This window comes from Onthophagus taurus, chromosome 2, assembly GCF_036711975.1.
Source record: "Onthophagus taurus isolate NC chromosome 2, IU_Otau_3.0, whole genome shotgun sequence".
In the NCBI taxonomy this organism is placed as follows: domain Eukaryota; kingdom Metazoa; phylum Arthropoda; class Insecta; order Coleoptera; family Scarabaeidae; genus Onthophagus; species Onthophagus taurus.
The window spans coordinates 2,664,947-2,683,152 of record NC_091967.1 but is presented as its reverse complement, the minus strand read 5'-3'; the positions used below and the strand labels follow the sequence as shown (position 1 = coordinate 2,683,152).

The window sequence follows — 18,206 nt, the reverse complement described above, 5'->3', positions numbered from 1 at the left end:
ACCTTTAATTATCGAACGAATAAAAATTTCCTTTTCCTCAAACACGCAACGTTCTAGTAAAAAAGGGTAACAATTTTGACCTTTACACGTCAATAATTGATCGAAACGATAAAACGAACGCCTATTTTAGCCCAAAATTAACAAAAAGTCGCTTAGAATGCATTTCTAAATAATCAAAAAAAAAGTATTTAACAAAATTAAATATATAAAGTGTTATTTGGGTTGCCTACTTTTTCGATAAAAAAATTTTTAAGATTATACATTTTTAAAAAGGAAGTTTCTTAGATGATCCACAACGGAAATGACTTCGGATACTTATTGTTTATTATTCATTATTCTTTGGAGAGAGCTTTACCAAAAAGAATTAAAATTAAAAAAAATCGATTTTAATATTTTAGCCTTTCTTGAATTAGTAACAATAGAATCAATAAGACAATGGATTAAAACCATTTTCAAAGCAGTACATTGAACGTAGCCCGAGTTAAACGACCGACGTTTGTATGTGTTTCTGTGCTTCTGTGTCTCTAATGCCGGATATACAAGTGAAATGGTCCACGTTTTGCATTCTGGCGATCCAATGACGCCAGGGATTGCTGCTGTTGGATATCGAACCCCCCAGGATCGCAAAACAATACTCTTGTTGGCTACCTCCCCGGAAAAGACCTAAAACTGTCTCAAATCAACTAGTTTTGACGTTTCAATTAAATTAAATTAAATTTATTTTCTAATTTTGCTCAAGAAAACAAACATCTATTAATTAAACATTAATATGATAGTAAATTTAAATAATTAGACCCCAAAACCTAGCTTGGGACGTAAAATGACATGTTGTGACGAGGTACATGTCGCGTGCTGTATTCATTAATACAAATTGATTTATTAAAATTAGTTGAGCTTTACGCCGAGGTGATGTTCTGCCAAACCAAAAGGGGATGAAGCTTCCACAAATTATTTCGAGGGGAAACACAAATTAGTCGTTAATTTATTATTGATTTAATTTATTTTTGTTGCTGTTGTTTCATCGTGTATATTAAGAACTTAAAGATTAGATTTAATGCTTTTTTTTTCAAGACGTAATAAGATTGTATGCCCTCGTAAAAAAAGGTGATAGGATCTCGTTTATAGTTGTACCTAAGGTTCCATAAATCCTTCGTTTATGACTTGTTTTTACAACGAAGCAGGTCGAATTTTATTGTTTATTAATAAAAACGTTATTTCATTGATTTCTGTTTTTCACGTTGATTTAATAAAAGAGGTTTTAGGTTAAAGTTGTTTATATCCACCTGTTCCTAATACCTATCGGGGTGAGTTGAGTTGAATTAAATTCAAAATTAAACTCGCCCCGAAGGGAAAGGCAATTTCGTGCCAACTTTACAGCAAAATAGTACCTCCTTAATTAGTTAACCCTATACACTACTAAGAATTTCTATTTCTTACCTTCAAAATTAGTTACATTTTATATACATTTTCAGAAATTAATTATACATTTCAATATTTGTACTTAAATATGTTCGTTAAAAATTTATTAATAATAAATTCAACCAATACTTGTCAAATAGTTGTGAAGTTGGTAACAGTTAGAAGATTCGTTTCGGAAAATACAGATTTAGGATAGCGTTGAATGCATTAATTTTCAAAGTTTAATGATGATATCGCTAGTATATAACAGATTAATCAAATTTGCAAAAAATTTTGCTACATCTATAAATATCTTACTTATATAAATAACAAAACGAGTTATATCCAAAGTTTTATGTGTCACTATGAATTTCTCATTAACCCCAACAACTTACATCAACATGACAAGTTTCTCCTGCATCTACTTCTATACTATGAAAATAATTTTAACTACATATAATACATATAATTAGTTAATTAGAACTAAAAGGGGAAGGGAAACTTATATTATAGGAATTAGAAGCGAATAAAAACAATAAAAGATATCGTTATTTAATTTAATTCATATATTTTTAAAAAGAAAACTAATATTCAATAAAGAATGAAGTTAGATACAGTTATAAATTGTTGATTTAAATGTCAATAAAATATTTAAAACTTAACCTCATTTGAATTTTTTTTCTTTATTTTTATTTTAAAACCACAACACTGTTCTTGATTAACTTAAATTTAACCTTCATTGTTTTAATTCTCTATTAAATTTCGATATTACAACATTCCCCCCATTGATGCTTTAAAATTGTCCAGTCGTATAGAACACGGTAACGAGCCGCCCTGCTTGTTTACGAAGGGTTTCCTACCTGGGATGTTGGCCCCTTCGACCCTTCGTGGTAGTTTAGCTCCTCGCCTTTTCCAACCCGGTCCATCCATTATTCAAGGACGAATTAAGGCGAAGAAGAAGACCGGACGCGGACGTAGATGCCTCCGGTGAACTTGTCTCTGCTCACCACCTCTATCCAAGATCCGAAACACATTTTTTTTTTGTAAAGATCAAGTGAATCCCTTTGAAAGCAAAAAAGAGTTAAAAAAATAAAAAGATGTCTTTGAGGTTATGTTTTTCTTGATCAATTTAAATGACATTTTTATCGACTTCTTTGAAGTTAGCTTGATTAATTTTTATAAAATCCTTTGATTATTGAAATATTTTATTCACGGGGTAATAATTTTCTTAAATATATTAATCAATAACATCTATAAAATAATTTTATTTTAATTTTAACTTTTTGTTATTTATTACTAACTTCACATTATTTAGATAATATGACATTTGACTTAAATCACTTCGAAACGTTTCAAAAAGTCATTAACGATAAGCGATACTGCAACAATCAACAATTAAACCTATTACAATCGACCGTTTTTGAGACAATTACAGGTAAATTTTTGCGTAATAACTGCTTCGAGCTTTCTTGAAAACCTTCTCGGGGTGCGATGACGTGTAACACGCGAAGCGCATTTCAACGTAAGAAATAATAAGCGATTTAAACCGCCGCAACACAAGCTTTCTGGTTTATGTACCGGGAATATTATGTATATGCGAACTGCGAAGGGGACCAGTCACGAAGCTTTTATTTCTAAAAGCTGGAAACTATACCTCGGGCTTTTGTCCTGTTCCGTTGTTTCGTCTGCACTACATATTTTAGCTTGACGTTTTCTTACTTAACCACTAAATTTCTTTTAAAATCTGTACAATTTTAAGAAAAAATACTATAAATATTATTTTCTTGTTATAGCTTACCCCCAACCTCAGTACAAATGGCTAAAAGACGGAGAGCCAATTACGGATTTTTCCGCGGAATCCTTTTACAGAATTTTTTCAATGAGGTTAGAAGACGAAGGCAGCTACAGATGTATTGCTTCGAATAAAGTCGGATCGATTATAAGTGAAGAAATGAAAATAATCGTTGCATGTAAGATTTCTTACTAGATATTTCAAAATTAAATTAATTCTCTAATTCATTTAGATATGGGTGTTTTTGATAATCAAACTGATTCAACGATTGAGATTCAAGCGGGAAACGCGGCAATTTTAGATTTACCAAAGATACAATCTTCCCCTGAACCGGAAGTAACATGGCAAACCGATGAGGGTCCATTGAAATATTCCCGAAAATACGCAAAGTCAAAAACGAATCAATTAATCATTCTATCAACCGACTTGGACGATCAAAAATCTTACCGAGCTCGGGCGATTAACACTCAAGAAGGAAAAGAAGAAAATAGCGCTTATATTCGTTTGAACGTTGAAGAAAGCGACACGACCGTCGATTTACCACCGGAAATCATAATCCCACCTGAAAATGTATCGATTATAAAAGGTGCCGATCAAACCACTTTAGATTGTATAGCGAACGCTCGAAGATTGTACGAATTACAAACAATTTGGTACAAAGATGGGATTTTAATTGAAAACTCCGCTATTTCTTATACTTTTAATGACCTTTGGAATCGAAGTTTAACGTTAATCTCTGCGAATTTATCTCACACCGGAATGTATGAATGTCAGGTTTCGCTTAAAAACGGGGATTTTCCGCCCGTTTCGGCTCAAGCTAAAGTGTTGGTACAAGAAAAACCTAGGTTTGCGAGCGTTACTAAATCGGAAATGTTGGGCGATTATGGATCGCAAATTATTTTACCTTGCGATGCCGTCGGTATTCCAAAACCGAATATTTCGTGGTTTCGAAATGGTAAAAATGTCGAGGAAATTGCCGATAAACGGTATAAAATCGAAGAAGACAATTCTTTATTGATTACCAAGGTTATTATTGCCGATATGGGAATGTTTCAGTGTTTTGCGAGAAGTGAAGCTGGTGAAAGTTCGGCATCAACTTGGCTTAAAGTTAAAAGTAAGATTTTTTTAAACATTATTTAAATTACAGTGTTCGACAAAAATTGAGCAACTTCTTCAATATGTAATAAAAACGAAAGCATCTAAAAATTATTTTATATTGAAAGATCAATCAAAAACGTTGTTGCAATGAAAAAAAAAACGAATAAAAATACGAAGTTGCTGATTTTTTGGTAGACACTGTATAAAGTCACAACATTAAGTATACCTTACTTTTGTGATTAATTGTATTAAAAATCATCAATTTATTTTAATTGTATTATGTATACGAAAAAAAGGGTTTAAGAAAAATAAGATGAGGATTATTAGAAGTATCAAAAGGAACTTGATGAGATTAAGAACCGGAGGTGAACGGCGAAATAGAAAAAGTTATTACAACGTTATTAGTAAGATTCCAAACCAAAAAAAAAAAATTTAATCGTAGTTTTTTTTATTTTTGATTCCACTGTAAATTATTTTATTTATTACATCTACTTTTTGATCACTATTGTATACACACAAAGATTTGTTATGCAAAGCACGATAAATGCTTCGTTTACCGATTTGATTTTACAGTACTGGATTTTAAATTCCAAGTATCGATATTCTGCATGCGATCGCATGGAATTACTCAGTTTTATTTTTTTATTTCGATTTTTACTGTGTGGTTTGTTTGAAACTTCTTCGAATTTTATGGCTTCTTTTTCTTACATTCACTTCGAGATCCTCGCGACATCTCTTGGTGATCAATTTTATGCGAAATTCTTTTGTACATATAAAGTTCAACTAACTCCGTTAAGGTGGCGCTGTCGTTATTTTAACCGTCCAAAAACATGTAAACAACCCCTATTATAACTTGCAACCCCTTTTTATTTATTTATTTTTTTAATAATTTTATTTAAATAAAATGTTAACTAATATAACAACAACCATAATTTATTTCATTATCGGTAAATAGTTTTTTTTATATCATTAAAGAAATAAAGAAGCCATAATTTTCGGTTGTAATTTTTTATTATTTAATTTATATATTTTTTTAGCTTCGATACCTGTTATGGATGTAGGGCCCCAAAACGTAACTGTTTTAGATGGTAAAGATGCGACGATAACATGCCAAGCAGTTGGTGCACCGGTGCCAAACATAACCTGGATATACAATGGTAACATAACCTCACTTTTTAAATTTGTGTTTTGAGTATATTTTATATTGTTGTGAATTGAATGTTATTAAATTAACCCCTTTGCTTATTTGTGGCGTATACTAATCTATTTTAGAACAAAACGAGGTTGAAGTGTCTGGTAGAATCCAAATTTTGGATAACGGCGATTTGTTGATTGCGGCAGTTAAAAAATCAGATACTGGTCAGTATACATGTATTAGAGCAAACGAAGCGGGTCAAGTTAAAGGATCCGGTTATTTAACAGTTCTTGGTAAGTAAAAAAATGTTGTGATTAATTTTATTTGGTTCGTTTTCTAACCTAACATTCTTAGTTTATTTTAATTAATCGCTTTTTTAATTTTTACAGTTCGTACACAAATAGTGCAACCTCCAGTGGAAACAAGAGTACTTCTAGGACATACAGCAACTTTACAATGCAAAATTTCTTCGGATCCTTCGGTACCTTACGAATTATTATGGTTCCACAACAAACAGTAAGTTCTTTTTTAATTTAATTTTATTTATATTATTAAAACGATCTTTTTAAGGTTAATAAATCCGAATTTAAGTTCACGTATAAAGACAATGTCGGATGGAACTTTAGAAATCCAAGCGGTGAGAGCAGCCGATGTTGGCACATATTCCTGTACAGTGGCTTCTCCAGGTGGAAATGATACACGTTCTGCTAAATTAAGTGTTATTGAGCTTCCGTTTGCTCCAATTAACGTTAAAGCCACCAAATTGGATACTGGAACACAACGCGCTGTTAACGTTAGTTGGACACCAGGTTTTGATGGAAATAGTCCCATTAAACAGTACATTATTCAAAAAAGAGAGGTTCCAGAACTTGGTAAGTTCATTCTTCACATTAATGTGTTAAAATTGCTTTTGTTTATGTTTTATTTATTTTGTTTTTGTTGTCATTGTTTATTTATAGCTTAATCATTTCTTTTGGTCCTTTTATTTTAGTTTGATTTAAAAAACCTATCCCAAAATTAAAATAAAAGCAATTTTAACATTGTTTGCATGAGCATGTTTCGAATTAACCCTTAATGTAACCTTTAATTAAACAACTTAACCTCAAACTAAAATTAAACTTTTAAATTGCATGCTCATATTGATAAAGAATGCATAAAGTTCCAACCCAAACATGTAAATCGAACGGAAATTACGTCGTTTCAAATTAGTACCCCCTATTCCAGGCCCGATTCCGGACCCCCTATTGAACTGGATCACGGAGTTAAGTAACGTTTCGGCAGATCAACGTTGGGTTCTTCTCACAAATTTAAAAGCGGCCGCTGCGTATCAATTTAGAGTCAGCGCTGTGAACAGCGTTGGCGAAGGAAGTCCTTCAGAACCGAGCGGGCAGGTTATGTTACCACAAGAAGGTAAGAAATTTTCTTTATGCATAAAAAACAATGTTTGACGTTAGAAATGTTTCTTTGGATTTTTTCTTTATTTTATTTGTTGCCTAAATGGGACTTAGGAGTGGGTGAAAGGGTTTATTTTACAGGTGGGGGTTATTTTATTAATTATATGTGATTTTTAAGCATGATGGATTTTAATTTGTTAATCCCAACAGATTTTCCATTATTTTTAATGCAACGTTACTTATTAATTTCTTGATGAGTCAATTTAAGTTTTTAAGCATGATTATGAATTTGTTTTTAGGTTTGTTACTTACTTATTTAATTGGGATCAATTAAGTACTATACAATAAACTGTAGGAAACAACCACTGATTATTATATAGGGTCTATTTCTTATTGTTTTAGAATAAAGCTAAAAATAAACATTTTTTTTTAATGTTGTCAAAGAAATTAAATTTACAGTTTCCTGTAAATTATAACTAAAAATTAAAAAAACATATTTCTGATATTTGAAACAAATACACTTGTTGAACTATTTAATTTATATTTGTTTTACACAAAAGTTAGTATAGATTGCATTATTTCACATTTTTTATTAATATTTAATATTATTATTAAATGACTTAATAAATTATTGATAGATGGCGCTCATACATTTTTAAAATTCAAATAAACAGCGACATTTGTTTGTATTCAAAAATTTTCTGAAGTGTCAAATTAAAAATCTTGTTTTTTAAGATCGATTACGAAAATTTATGTTACATATTAGAAAATAAAGTAAATTTTATATAAATTTTTAGTAGAATAATTTTTAGTTATAGTACTGTAATTTACAGGAAACTGTAAATTTAATTTCTTTGACGACACTAAAAAAAGTTTATTTTTAGTTTTATTCTAAAACAATAAGAAATAGACCTATCTAACCCCATACTTTTGTAATCAGAAAAAAATAACGAAGCTGCATTAGCAGTTAGGTTTCTGTTTATGTCTTCATTTCGAGTTCACCCACTTTTTGAGACGTTTCGCCTAACATGGCCGTACCACATCACGCAAACTCTTCATAAGTTTCTCTGCAAGGCCCCGGTTTTCTCCATCTACTCCTTCGCGATTTCTACAGATGGCACAAAGTTGCAATTGATAGCCAAAAAGCTTGGGGTTCATCATATAACAAAGATTGAATGTGTCATCACCAATATTCTTGTTTATTTCGTATTATATATACCAATAAATTCAAGTTTGTTCGCATGATGCTTTTAAAAATATTTTTGCATGCTTTCCTTAGTTAAATAAATACTTATACAGTACTAAATTAAATTATTTTATAGCTCCTTCTGGACCACCCGTTGGATTTGTAGGATCAGCTAGAAGTTCCTCAGAAATAATTACTCAATGGCAACCACCTTTAGAAGAGCACAGAAACGGTCAAATTTTAGGTTACATCATCCGTTATAAGCTTTATGGTTACAATGAAAGCCCATGGACCATAAGAAACATCACAAATGAGGTTAATACAGCTTAAAATCATCTTCAACTTATCTTTATTACGTTTTAATTGTTTTTTAGGCTCAAAGAAATTATTTAATAACCGATTTAATCACTTGGAAAGATTACATCGTTCAAATAGCCGCTTATAACAACAAAGGGGTTGGTAAATTTACCGATGGGGCTAAAATAAAAACGAAAGAGGGTGTACCTGAAGCTCCGCCTGTGATCGAATCGGTCGAAGCGCTTAATTCAACGGCTGTTAGGGTATGGTGGACTCCTCCCGATCCACAAAAAATCAACGGGATTAATCAAGGCTATAAATTACAAGCTTGGAAATATAGCGAACAAAAACAAATTAATATTGAAGCTAAAAGAATAACTGTTCATCCGAATTTATTAGATCCTCTCGCTAAACAAACAGCTGTTATTGGAGGGTTAGAAAAATTTGTTGAATATAATGTAACGGTGGTTTGTTTCACCGATCCTGGGGATGGTGAAATTAGTGAATATTTTAAAGTTAAAACGATGGAAGATGGTGAGAAAAGAAATTCTTTGGGTAATATGTCTTTGATTACCCTTTTTTTTGTTTTAGTTCCTGATGAAGTTTCTAATTTACAATTTGACGAAGTAAGTGACCGCGCTGTAAAAGTTTCTTGGTTACCTCCTAAACACACAAACGGTTTTCTTCGTGGTTATCAATTAAAATACGAAGTAAAAGATCGACCAGAAACTCGTCGCATACAAAACCTAACCTCCACTACGTTAAGTTTAAAAGTAACTCATCTCCAAGCTACAACTCACTACCGTTTCGAAGTGTCCGCTTGGACTGATGTCGGTTATGGAACCCCGAAAATAGCTGTTATACAGTCTGGGGTTGAACCAGTTTTACCACATCCACCATCAAAACTCGCTCTCTCCAACATTGAAGCATTTTCTGTCGTTTTACAATTCACACCTGGTTTCGATGGAAATTCTTCAATTATAAAATGGACTGTTGAAGCTCAAACGGCGCGAAATTCAACGTGGTTTGAAGTATACGATATTTCTGATCCCGATGCTTCAACAATTACTGTTGAAGGTTTGGTGCCATTTACTTTGTACAGATTAAGATTGATTGCAAATAATGTTGTCGGAGCTTCCGGTCCGTCAGAACCAAGTAAAGAATTTCAAACGATTCAAGCACCCCCATCTCACGCTCCAAAAAATGTAACAGTTAGAGCTATGAGTGCTACAGAACTACGAGTTCGATGGATTGTAAGTTGTATTAAGTTAGATTAATCTCAACATGTTAATTTAATTAATTTTATTATTTAAGCCTTTACAACAAATGGAATGGTTTGGTAACCCAAGAGGATACAACATAACCTACATCGAAAACTTAACCAGAAAAACTTTAAGCGAAACCATTGAAGATCCAAACGCAAATTCCCACATAATCTCAAATCTCCAAGAATTCGCGTTATATGAAGTCACTATGCAAGCTTACAATGATGTTGGAAGTTCAAAACCCAGCTTGAAAGCGTTGGAACGAACTCGAGAATCGGTACCAAGTTTTGGACCATTAAATGTCGAGGCAAACGCGACTTCTTCAACAACAATCGTGGTAAAATGGGGCGACGTTCCGAAAGAACATCAAAATGGGCTGGTGGAAGGTTTTAAAGTTTATTATGGTGCTGATACAAGATCTTTAGTCCAATTTAAACTAATCCCTAGTAATTCTACGTTTACCACAACTTTAACAGAGTTGAAAAAATTTGTTTTGTATCATATACAAGTTTTGGCTTATACAAGATTAGGGGATGGTGTTCCAAGTACTCCATCTGTTCGAGTTCAAACATTTGAGGATGGTAAATTAATAAGATTTTAAAAGAAACAATTTTAGCTAATTAATTATTTAGTTCCAGGTGCACCATCCAACGTTTCATTCCCTGATGTATCGGTTACATCAGCTCGTATAATTTGGGATGTTCCAGAAGAACCAAATGGTGAAATTTTAGCGTATCGAGTAACGTATCAGTTAAATGATACGCAAGCGGGTACTAGTCGATATTCGAAAGAGTTTTTACCGATTGATAGAACTTTTCGGTGGGTTTATTTGATTGAAATAATTTTTTTGATTCTAACTTTTGTTTGATTATAGGGCTACACAACTTGAACCGGATATGTATTACCTCTTCTCTGTGACAGCTCAAACTCGTTTGGGGTGGGGAAAAGTCGCCCATGCTTTGGTGTATACCACGAATAATCGGGAAACTCCCCAACATCCTTCTATGCCACAAATAAGTCACAGTCAAATTCAAAGCAAGCAGATTACGTTTAGTTGGACGCCTGGAAGGGATGGCTTTGCCCCTTTAAGGTTAGTGTTATATTATGTTAAAGAAACAACGCTTGAACATGAACTGGCTTTATTTAGTCTTTTGTGGATATATTGTCAGATATTTGATTTTTTACCTGAAATATGTCCAGGACTATTTTTTGCAAAGGGTTTTTTTTGGTTATTTCATGAGACTTGAGTGGTAACTTTTGATTAAAATTTTCATATTTACTACATAAGTAACAGTTTTTAACAAAATTTTCAATGTGTTCTGTTATACCAGGCCAATATACTGTATTTTTTGCTCTCTTTATGCATTTTTGTATACCTAAGCAGTGATGGGCGCTGGGTAAATACCCGGCGGGTAGGTATTTCTAAAATGGGTATTTATCCGGGTATTTACCCCGACCCAGGGTAAATACCCAAACAGTGGGTATAAAAGTGATACCAGTAAAAATATATCGATTCCAATAAAATTGAAGAGGAAGACGTTGAGGACGTTGAAAACGAGGAATTGTCAACAATCAAAGACGTATTATCATTAGACGAATCTGTCGTAATTTAGATTAGATCAAGTTATTATGATTGTTATCACCAAGCAGCCCTCTGCGTCCATTGTTGGACATAGACCTTCTCTATTCTGTGCTGTTTGAATACAATTGTTGGTCATTCTTTTGACGTCTACTTCGTCTGTTCGCTCGCGGTCTTCACTCAAGCAACCATTTTGTCCACTGCTCATTCTTCATTCGCACGACATGGCCCGTCCAGTTCCACTTAAGCTTTGCCACAATGTTGACCACATCATTTACGCCAGTTCTTCTTCGTAGGTTTTCATTTCGTATGTAGTCCCTCAGAGTTAGACCCAGGATCGACCTCTCCATCTATCTTTGCGCAACTTGGACCCTCCTGGCAGTGGTTACCATTAATGATAAAGTTTCGGAGCCTTATATCATAACCGGAAACACGCATTGATTGAAAGCCTTTCTTGGCTTTTTCTCTTGAAGATGTCTCTAAGATCCTTCTGTTTAGTTCGCTTGTTTGATTATCTCTCGATACACGAACCTCATAGCCAAGATTACATTGCTGTGAACCCTCTCAATCTCATTATCCCCAATGTTGATGTTCTTCTTGTTGATATTTAGCACGACTCTTGCACACACCTCCTTTAAGTCGTTCATCATTAGTTTAATCTCTCCAAGACTATCCGATATAAGAACTATATCGTCCGCGTAGCGCAAATTATTTAAGCATTTGCAATCAATGTTTATGCCTTTTTGGGTCCAAGCCAGTTGTTTAAATGCACTCTGAGGACTGTGATGAACAATTTGAGTTCCAACAGTTTTACTCACAATCAGTACTTTACTACTTTTACTCTCTTCAATACTTTCATGCAATTTTACCGTCATTGTAGCATTCTTGTAGATGTTATAAATAAGTTTGGTATGTCGATAAGCGACTCTGCATTCTTGAAGTGCTTGCAAATCTGCCATCAACTCAATTTAAATTAAATTTATAAATACCTCAAAATACCCATCTTGGGTAAATACCCCCGGGTATATATCCAGAATATTTACCCTTGAAAATAAATACCCGGGTATTTAACAACACTGTAGCTAAGTGACCTGTATGAATATTGTCTAAAATTTTGTGTCTCATTGCTTTTGGTATCATTATTCTTTGATCCATATACAATAATCTATCACATCCTTGTATTATTTGATGTCTATTCTTATAATATGTTTTCAAATTTTGATTTACTTTATTTATGCTGCTTGGTCAATTATTTTTATAAATTCTTTTATTTGTCTAAATTCTTCATCTTTATATGTCTCAATTATTAAACTTTTTATCTTTTCATCAGTTGTAAAAACATTTCTACTTCTAAGTCTAAATTATCTTTAAAAAAGCTTTATTTTGTGGTTCTTGCCAAACGAACTCATTTTTATCTTTGATCAATTGTCTTAATGGAAAAGTTTTTTCAGATAATTCAGGAATAAATCTACCAACATATGTTATTAAACCTAAAAATTGCTGTAACTATTTTATTTTTTGGTATTTCTATATCTTTAATTGCTTGTATTTTTTCTTCATCGATTTTTATACCATTTTTATTAAATTTGTGGCCTAAATATTTTATTTCATTCAATCCAAATTTACATTTTTCTAAATTGAACTTTATGTTATAGTTTCTAGCTAATTTAAAAATGTTCTCTAATATTTGATCATGTTCTTGTTTTGTTTCAGCATAAATTAAAATGTCGTCTATGTATACTTTTACACCTTTCATTTCAAACATTTCTTGAAAATATTCTTGAAATACTTCTGCTGCTGTTTTTATACCATATGGTAATCGTTTGAACCTATATCTGTCTATTGGTGTACCAAAAGTACATAATTTATTTGATTCTTTATCAAGTGGTACATTCCAGAAAACATTTAAGGCATCTAAAGTTGACAAATATTGTGCATTTTTTAATTCTTTTGATATTTCATCAATATTTGGTAATTTATAAGGCTGTGAAATTATTACCTTATTTAATTCTTTTGGGTCTAGACAAAGAATTTACCCACTCAGATGTGCCATATACTCTTTCAATAATAAATTCATCTTAAAGTGGAAATGGAACACTTCTGATCCGCAGAATTTTAGGCGTAGCATTTTTATTTATCTCAATATGATACAATTTATATAATTTTCCTATTCCAGAAAATAGATCTTTGTATTCTTTTACTTTTGATTCATAACTATCATTTTTAATTATAGAATTTATTTCTTTTAAATCTTTATTAATCAATTTTAAATCTAAACTAGTTTTTAAACCAATACCATTTCACAAGTTTTCATTAACAACATAAAATGGAACCTTATATTGGAACCTCCTAATATTTTTATTGCATTCTTGGTATAAGAAAATATTTTTTGGGATGTTTTATTAATATTTTTAACGTTCAATCCAAAACCTTTATACGTTTGAATACTAATTACGTTCACGTCATCTCCAGTGTCTATTTTAAATTTTCCAATATTGTTATTTCACAACTTTCCCTGTATAGTTCTAATGGGTGCTCGTCGTGAATGACCCTGTATAATGAAGTACAAAAAGAAAGAATACATAGTAGATTTTAAAATTTAGTATGAAGTGGTTGAGACATTAACTTAATTTTTTAGATACTATACGGTTCAAAAAGCCGAAAACAACGGACCTTGGAGTTCTATCCCAGAAAGAGTAGACCCCCAATTAACATCTTACACAGTTTCAAATTTAAAACCCTTCACATTCTACAAATTTCGAATCAGAGCCACCAATGATATAGGACCTAGTGGATTTAGTCCCGAATCAATGGAAGTTAGAACTTATCCCGCAGGTTCGTAACTTATTAATCACCACAACCTTAAACTCAATTATAAATTTATTCTCCAGCACCCAGTAAAGGTGTTAACACAGTTAAGGTTGTCCCAATTACAACAACAAGCGTCGAAGTTTACTGGGAACCAATTGAAGAACAATTTTGGAGTGGCGACGTCACTTCCGGGGGGTATCGCGTCATTTTTCAACCAGTTTCCGATTTTCCCACCGCGTTACAAATGACTCCCAAAGAAGAAGTGTTGGGGATACATGTAAGAATAAAAATAATATTAATCAATTGGATTTAACTAATTTTTTTTAGGCGAATAAAATGGTATTAAGCGAACTCCTTCAAGATAGAAATTACGAAATCGTCGTCGTTCCATTTAATTCGCAAGGAGAAGGTCCTGCAAGTCCTCCAGCTACTGTTTATGTTGGGGAAGCAGTCCCCACTGGGGAACCTAGAGGCCTCGATGGTGAAGCTTTAAGCTCAACGGAAGTACGGTTACGATGGAAACCTCCGCAATTAAAAATGCAAAATGGAGAATTATTAGGATATAAGGTAATTACATAAAATTAATTGTACTGGATTACTCTACAAAGATTTTTTTGGTTCTAGATTTTTTATTTAATGATAAACTCATCTCAAGAACTTCCCCCAGAAAAAAAAGTAGAAGAAGAAATTGAAGTCGTTCCCGCTTCATCGAATTCGCATAGCTTAGTCTTTTTGGACAAATACACCGAGTATAAAATTCAAATTTTAGCTTTTAACCCTGCTGGAGATGGTCCCCGATCGCATCCGATAACCGTAAAAACCCTTCAAGGACTTCCAGGGGCGCCGATAAACCTTGCTTTTAGCGATATCACAATGAACAGTTTAAACGTTTCTTGGGATCCCCCGAAAATGCGAAACGGTGAAATTATTGGGTATTTAGTTACTTACGAGACAACGGAGCAAAACGAAAGTAATTAAAAAGAATTAATGTTTTAATATTTTAATTTTGATTGAGTTTTTATAGAATTTAGTAAACAGGTTAAGCAAAAAGTGACCACTACAAGTCTTTACGTTCAATCTTTGGAAGAAGAAATAACGTATACTTTTACTGTAAGGGCACAAACGTTAGATTATGGTCCTGCTTTATCAAGTAATGTTACAACGGGGCCTCAAGAGGGTTCACCAAGCACACCAAAAGAATTAACCTTAGTGAATACTTTGAGTAGTGTTGAATTACATTGGTTAAATGGATTAAGTGGAAAAGGACCTATTTTAGGTTATTATGTTGAATCTAAACGAAAAGGTAATAGTATATTAAAAAACAAGTTTCGTAAGACACGTTTGAAATGCACGAATTCGTTTTTTATGCTATTTTTTGTAATTCGCGTTTTTATCCTTTTTTTTCTCAAAAATAAAATAAATTTTGACAATGTAGGGAAATAGGTATGTAGCAGTTGGTAACACTTGAAAATAGAAATTTGAATTGACAATTAGAAACTGTCAAAACACAAAATGTATTCACCTGACAAAAATGTTTCATGTACACCTCCCAAAATAAGAAAAATTGCTCAGAGTTCAATGTCCTCATCATTGTGGACCTTATATTCGATGCTAAGAACGTGTTAGACAAACATTGTCACATTGACAACTAGAAAAATTAATGACCCAATGGCACCAACTTCAACTGGTTCCATAAAATGTTACTAAAATCTTATTATAGCCCGTTTGAGTACTGTTATTGCTTTCATTACCGTCGTGAATTACAAAAACATTTTTTTCAATATATTTTATTTATAGATTTATGTTTTTTTTTTTAGATGATCTGCGTTGGCAAACAGTTGTAAAAACAACAAACGGTCCTTTACAAGATTTTACAATTTCTTATCAGAATTTATTGCCATCGACCATGTACAATTTCCGGGTCATTCCTTATAATAAATTTGGAATTAGTTACCCCGCGTATTCAGATGAAGCCGTTTTAATCCCTTCGAAGCTTTATTTAGAATATGGTTATAGGCAGCATAAATCTTTTTATCGACAAACTTGGTTTATGGTTGCGTTAGCTGCTGTTTCTATTATTATTATAATTACGGTTATTGCTATATTATGCGTCAAAAGTAAAAGTTACAAATATAAACGTAAGTAAAATTTTGTTTAAAATTAAATTATGTAATATTTTAATAATTTCTTTCTTCTTTTTATTAATAAAACTAATAGAAGAAGCTCAAAAAACGTTAGAAGAATCAATGGCGATGTCAATGGATGATCGTCAAGAATTAGCGATGGAATTGTATCGATCACGTCACGGAGGTGGTAACTTAAGCGGTTTGGGAACTTTGAGTAAAAGAAGTACTTTGGCGCGAAAACCGGTTCAACATCATCAACAGCCTCCTGTTTTGGGGAAGAGCCCCCCGAGACCTTCACCAGCTTCAGTAGCGTATCACTCCGACGAGGAAAGTTTGAAAGGTTATGATGAGAATCCTGATGATAGTAGTGTTACTGAGAAACCTTCAGAAATAAGTTCGAGTGACTCACAGGTAAATTATTTTAGTTAAATTAATAATTATTGAATAGAAGAATAAAAATGGGTTCCATTTAAATTACAATTTATCTCAGTATTTAGTTTAAAAAAATAATAACCAACACAATGGTAAACAATGAATTGAAGTGATTTGTTTATACAGGGTGATTTATAACATTAGGAGCAGACTAAAAGGGTAGGTACTAGGGGCCAAACTGAAAAGATTTGCTTAATAATGTTTTATTAAAAACTTAATAGATACATAGATATCGCATGTTAATTTTTTTTTTAATAATTTAATGTCCATTTTTGAGAACCGCTTATATTGAGTGAAGAACAATAAGAATATTTGTCAATGTCGTCCTTATTTTTGAAGGAGCTGTAAATGTAGACAATTTATTGTTTCAGTAGTTTAAGTAATAAGTAATAGATGTTAAATTTAATAATTAATAAATAATTTAAATTATTTTTTTTAATATTAATTTAATTTAAATAATAGATGTTTAATTTTGACGTTAAAAAACATGTCCGCTGCTAAGTAACCCAAGCAACTAGATTGGTAGCAATAAAAACATGGTATCAGCGGTTCTCAACAAAAAAATACCAGTTTTTGAGCATTTTAACTAATTTTTAAATAGCCTTAACTGCTATATTACCAAGATTTTATTATTTTTGTTAATTATGCATTGTTTAAGTAACCCCGAATGCTCTGTATGTTATAATCACCCTGTATAGTGAATTTCACCTTAAAATGCAATATACAAAAATATATTTCCATAGAAACCAGGGAGTACCTTCTTACTTTGTCCCACATAAAATGCGACATTTCTGAATGTTTCTAGTTGTAGATCTAATGTTAGTTCTGGTGACAGTCTACATTGCATATTTTTATTGTACTAAAACTAGAATTATAGTAGAAACCACGAGAGCTGGCAGTGACAGATCGCTTAAAAATGGTATGAATCAAGATATGGACGTACGACTTAGATTATTTCACCACATACATTTAAATGTAGGTTATGTTAGTAATGGAGGTTATATGTCAAAGATATTAATTTAATGATTTTCCTTTCAAAGAAAACATTTTCGGCTTGTCAAAATACTAACAGATTCATGACAACGCTCACAAGACGTTTCGATTTGAGGTTATAATTATAGAGTTACATCCCTAGAAGAACAGAGGTAGTTTTTCGACGTGGCCATTTGAATTGTACAGCAGACATATAAAACTAATGCTATCTCTTTCTAACACACATTACTCTCTAGCGATTTGTGAACTACGTATGGCATTTGTAAGAGCGGAAAACGATGATTTACTGCCAGCTTTCGTGGCGTCTACTATATAGTAGACCTTTTGTTTTCATAACCCGAAAATGTTTTCTTTGAAAGGAAAATCATTAAATAATATCTTTGACAATATTTGACATATAACCTCCATTACTAACATAACCTACATTTAAATGTATGTGGTGAAATAATCTAAGTCGTACGTCCATATCTTGATTCATACCATTTTTAAGCGATCTGTCACTGCCAGCTCTCGTGGTTTCTACTATATCAGCGGTTCTCAACAAAAAAATACCAGTTTTTGAGCATTTTAACTAATTTTTAAATGTAGTCGAAGTTGATGTTGTAGTCCATTTTTTTAACCAATTTTTTAATTTAGAGGTAACAATGGTTTTTTTGCACTTTTACTGGTTATTAAAAAATCTTGTATTAAATATAATACG

At 32.2% G+C, this 18,206-nt stretch overlaps 1 protein-coding gene and 1 long non-coding RNA gene across 6 annotated transcripts in view; one reads left to right on the top strand and one right to left on the bottom strand.

Moving 5' to 3' along the window:
- Positions 1 to 18,206, top strand: part of LOC111419203 (sidekick cell adhesion molecule) — a 61,234-nt gene that overhangs the window by 38,331 nt on the left and 4,697 nt on the right. For 2 of the 5 annotated variants that reach the window (XM_071193875.1, XM_071193877.1), the window contains exons 4-24: positions 3,192 to 3,368; positions 3,423 to 4,304; positions 4,585 to 4,692; positions 5,326 to 5,445; positions 5,561 to 5,716; positions 5,813 to 5,939; positions 5,994 to 6,295; positions 6,633 to 6,833; positions 8,140 to 8,318; positions 8,378 to 8,834; positions 8,892 to 9,553; positions 9,615 to 10,146; positions 10,198 to 10,384; positions 10,440 to 10,655; positions 13,783 to 13,979; positions 14,036 to 14,232; positions 14,283 to 14,522; positions 14,580 to 14,925; positions 14,980 to 15,258; positions 15,773 to 16,093; positions 16,173 to 16,492. In XM_071193875.1, the coding sequence (XP_071049976.1) occupies positions 3,192 to 3,368; positions 3,423 to 4,304; positions 4,585 to 4,692; positions 5,326 to 5,445; positions 5,561 to 5,716; positions 5,813 to 5,939; positions 5,994 to 6,295; positions 6,633 to 6,833; positions 8,140 to 8,318; positions 8,378 to 8,834; positions 8,892 to 9,553; positions 9,615 to 10,146; positions 10,198 to 10,384; positions 10,440 to 10,655; positions 13,783 to 13,979; positions 14,036 to 14,232; positions 14,283 to 14,522; positions 14,580 to 14,925; positions 14,980 to 15,258; positions 15,773 to 16,093; positions 16,173 to 16,492 (6,206 nt within the window). The remainder of the gene's footprint in view (positions 1 to 3,191; positions 3,369 to 3,422; positions 4,305 to 4,584; positions 4,693 to 5,325; positions 5,446 to 5,560; positions 5,717 to 5,812; positions 5,940 to 5,993; positions 6,296 to 6,632; positions 6,834 to 8,139; positions 8,319 to 8,377; positions 8,835 to 8,891; positions 9,554 to 9,614; positions 10,147 to 10,197; positions 10,385 to 10,439; positions 10,656 to 13,782; positions 13,980 to 14,035; positions 14,233 to 14,282; positions 14,523 to 14,579; positions 14,926 to 14,979; positions 15,259 to 15,772; positions 16,094 to 16,172; positions 16,493 to 18,206) is intronic. The other 3 variants (XM_023051984.2, XM_023051985.2, XM_071193878.1) reach the window with 3 other exon arrangements.
- On the bottom strand, positions 1,942 to 7,240 carry LOC111419207 (uncharacterized). Its single transcript, XR_002706920.2, has 2 exons — positions 7,130 to 7,240; positions 1,942 to 2,460 (listed from the first exon to the last, which is right to left on the bottom strand). It is a non-coding gene; the product is annotated as an uncharacterized lncRNA (long non-coding RNA).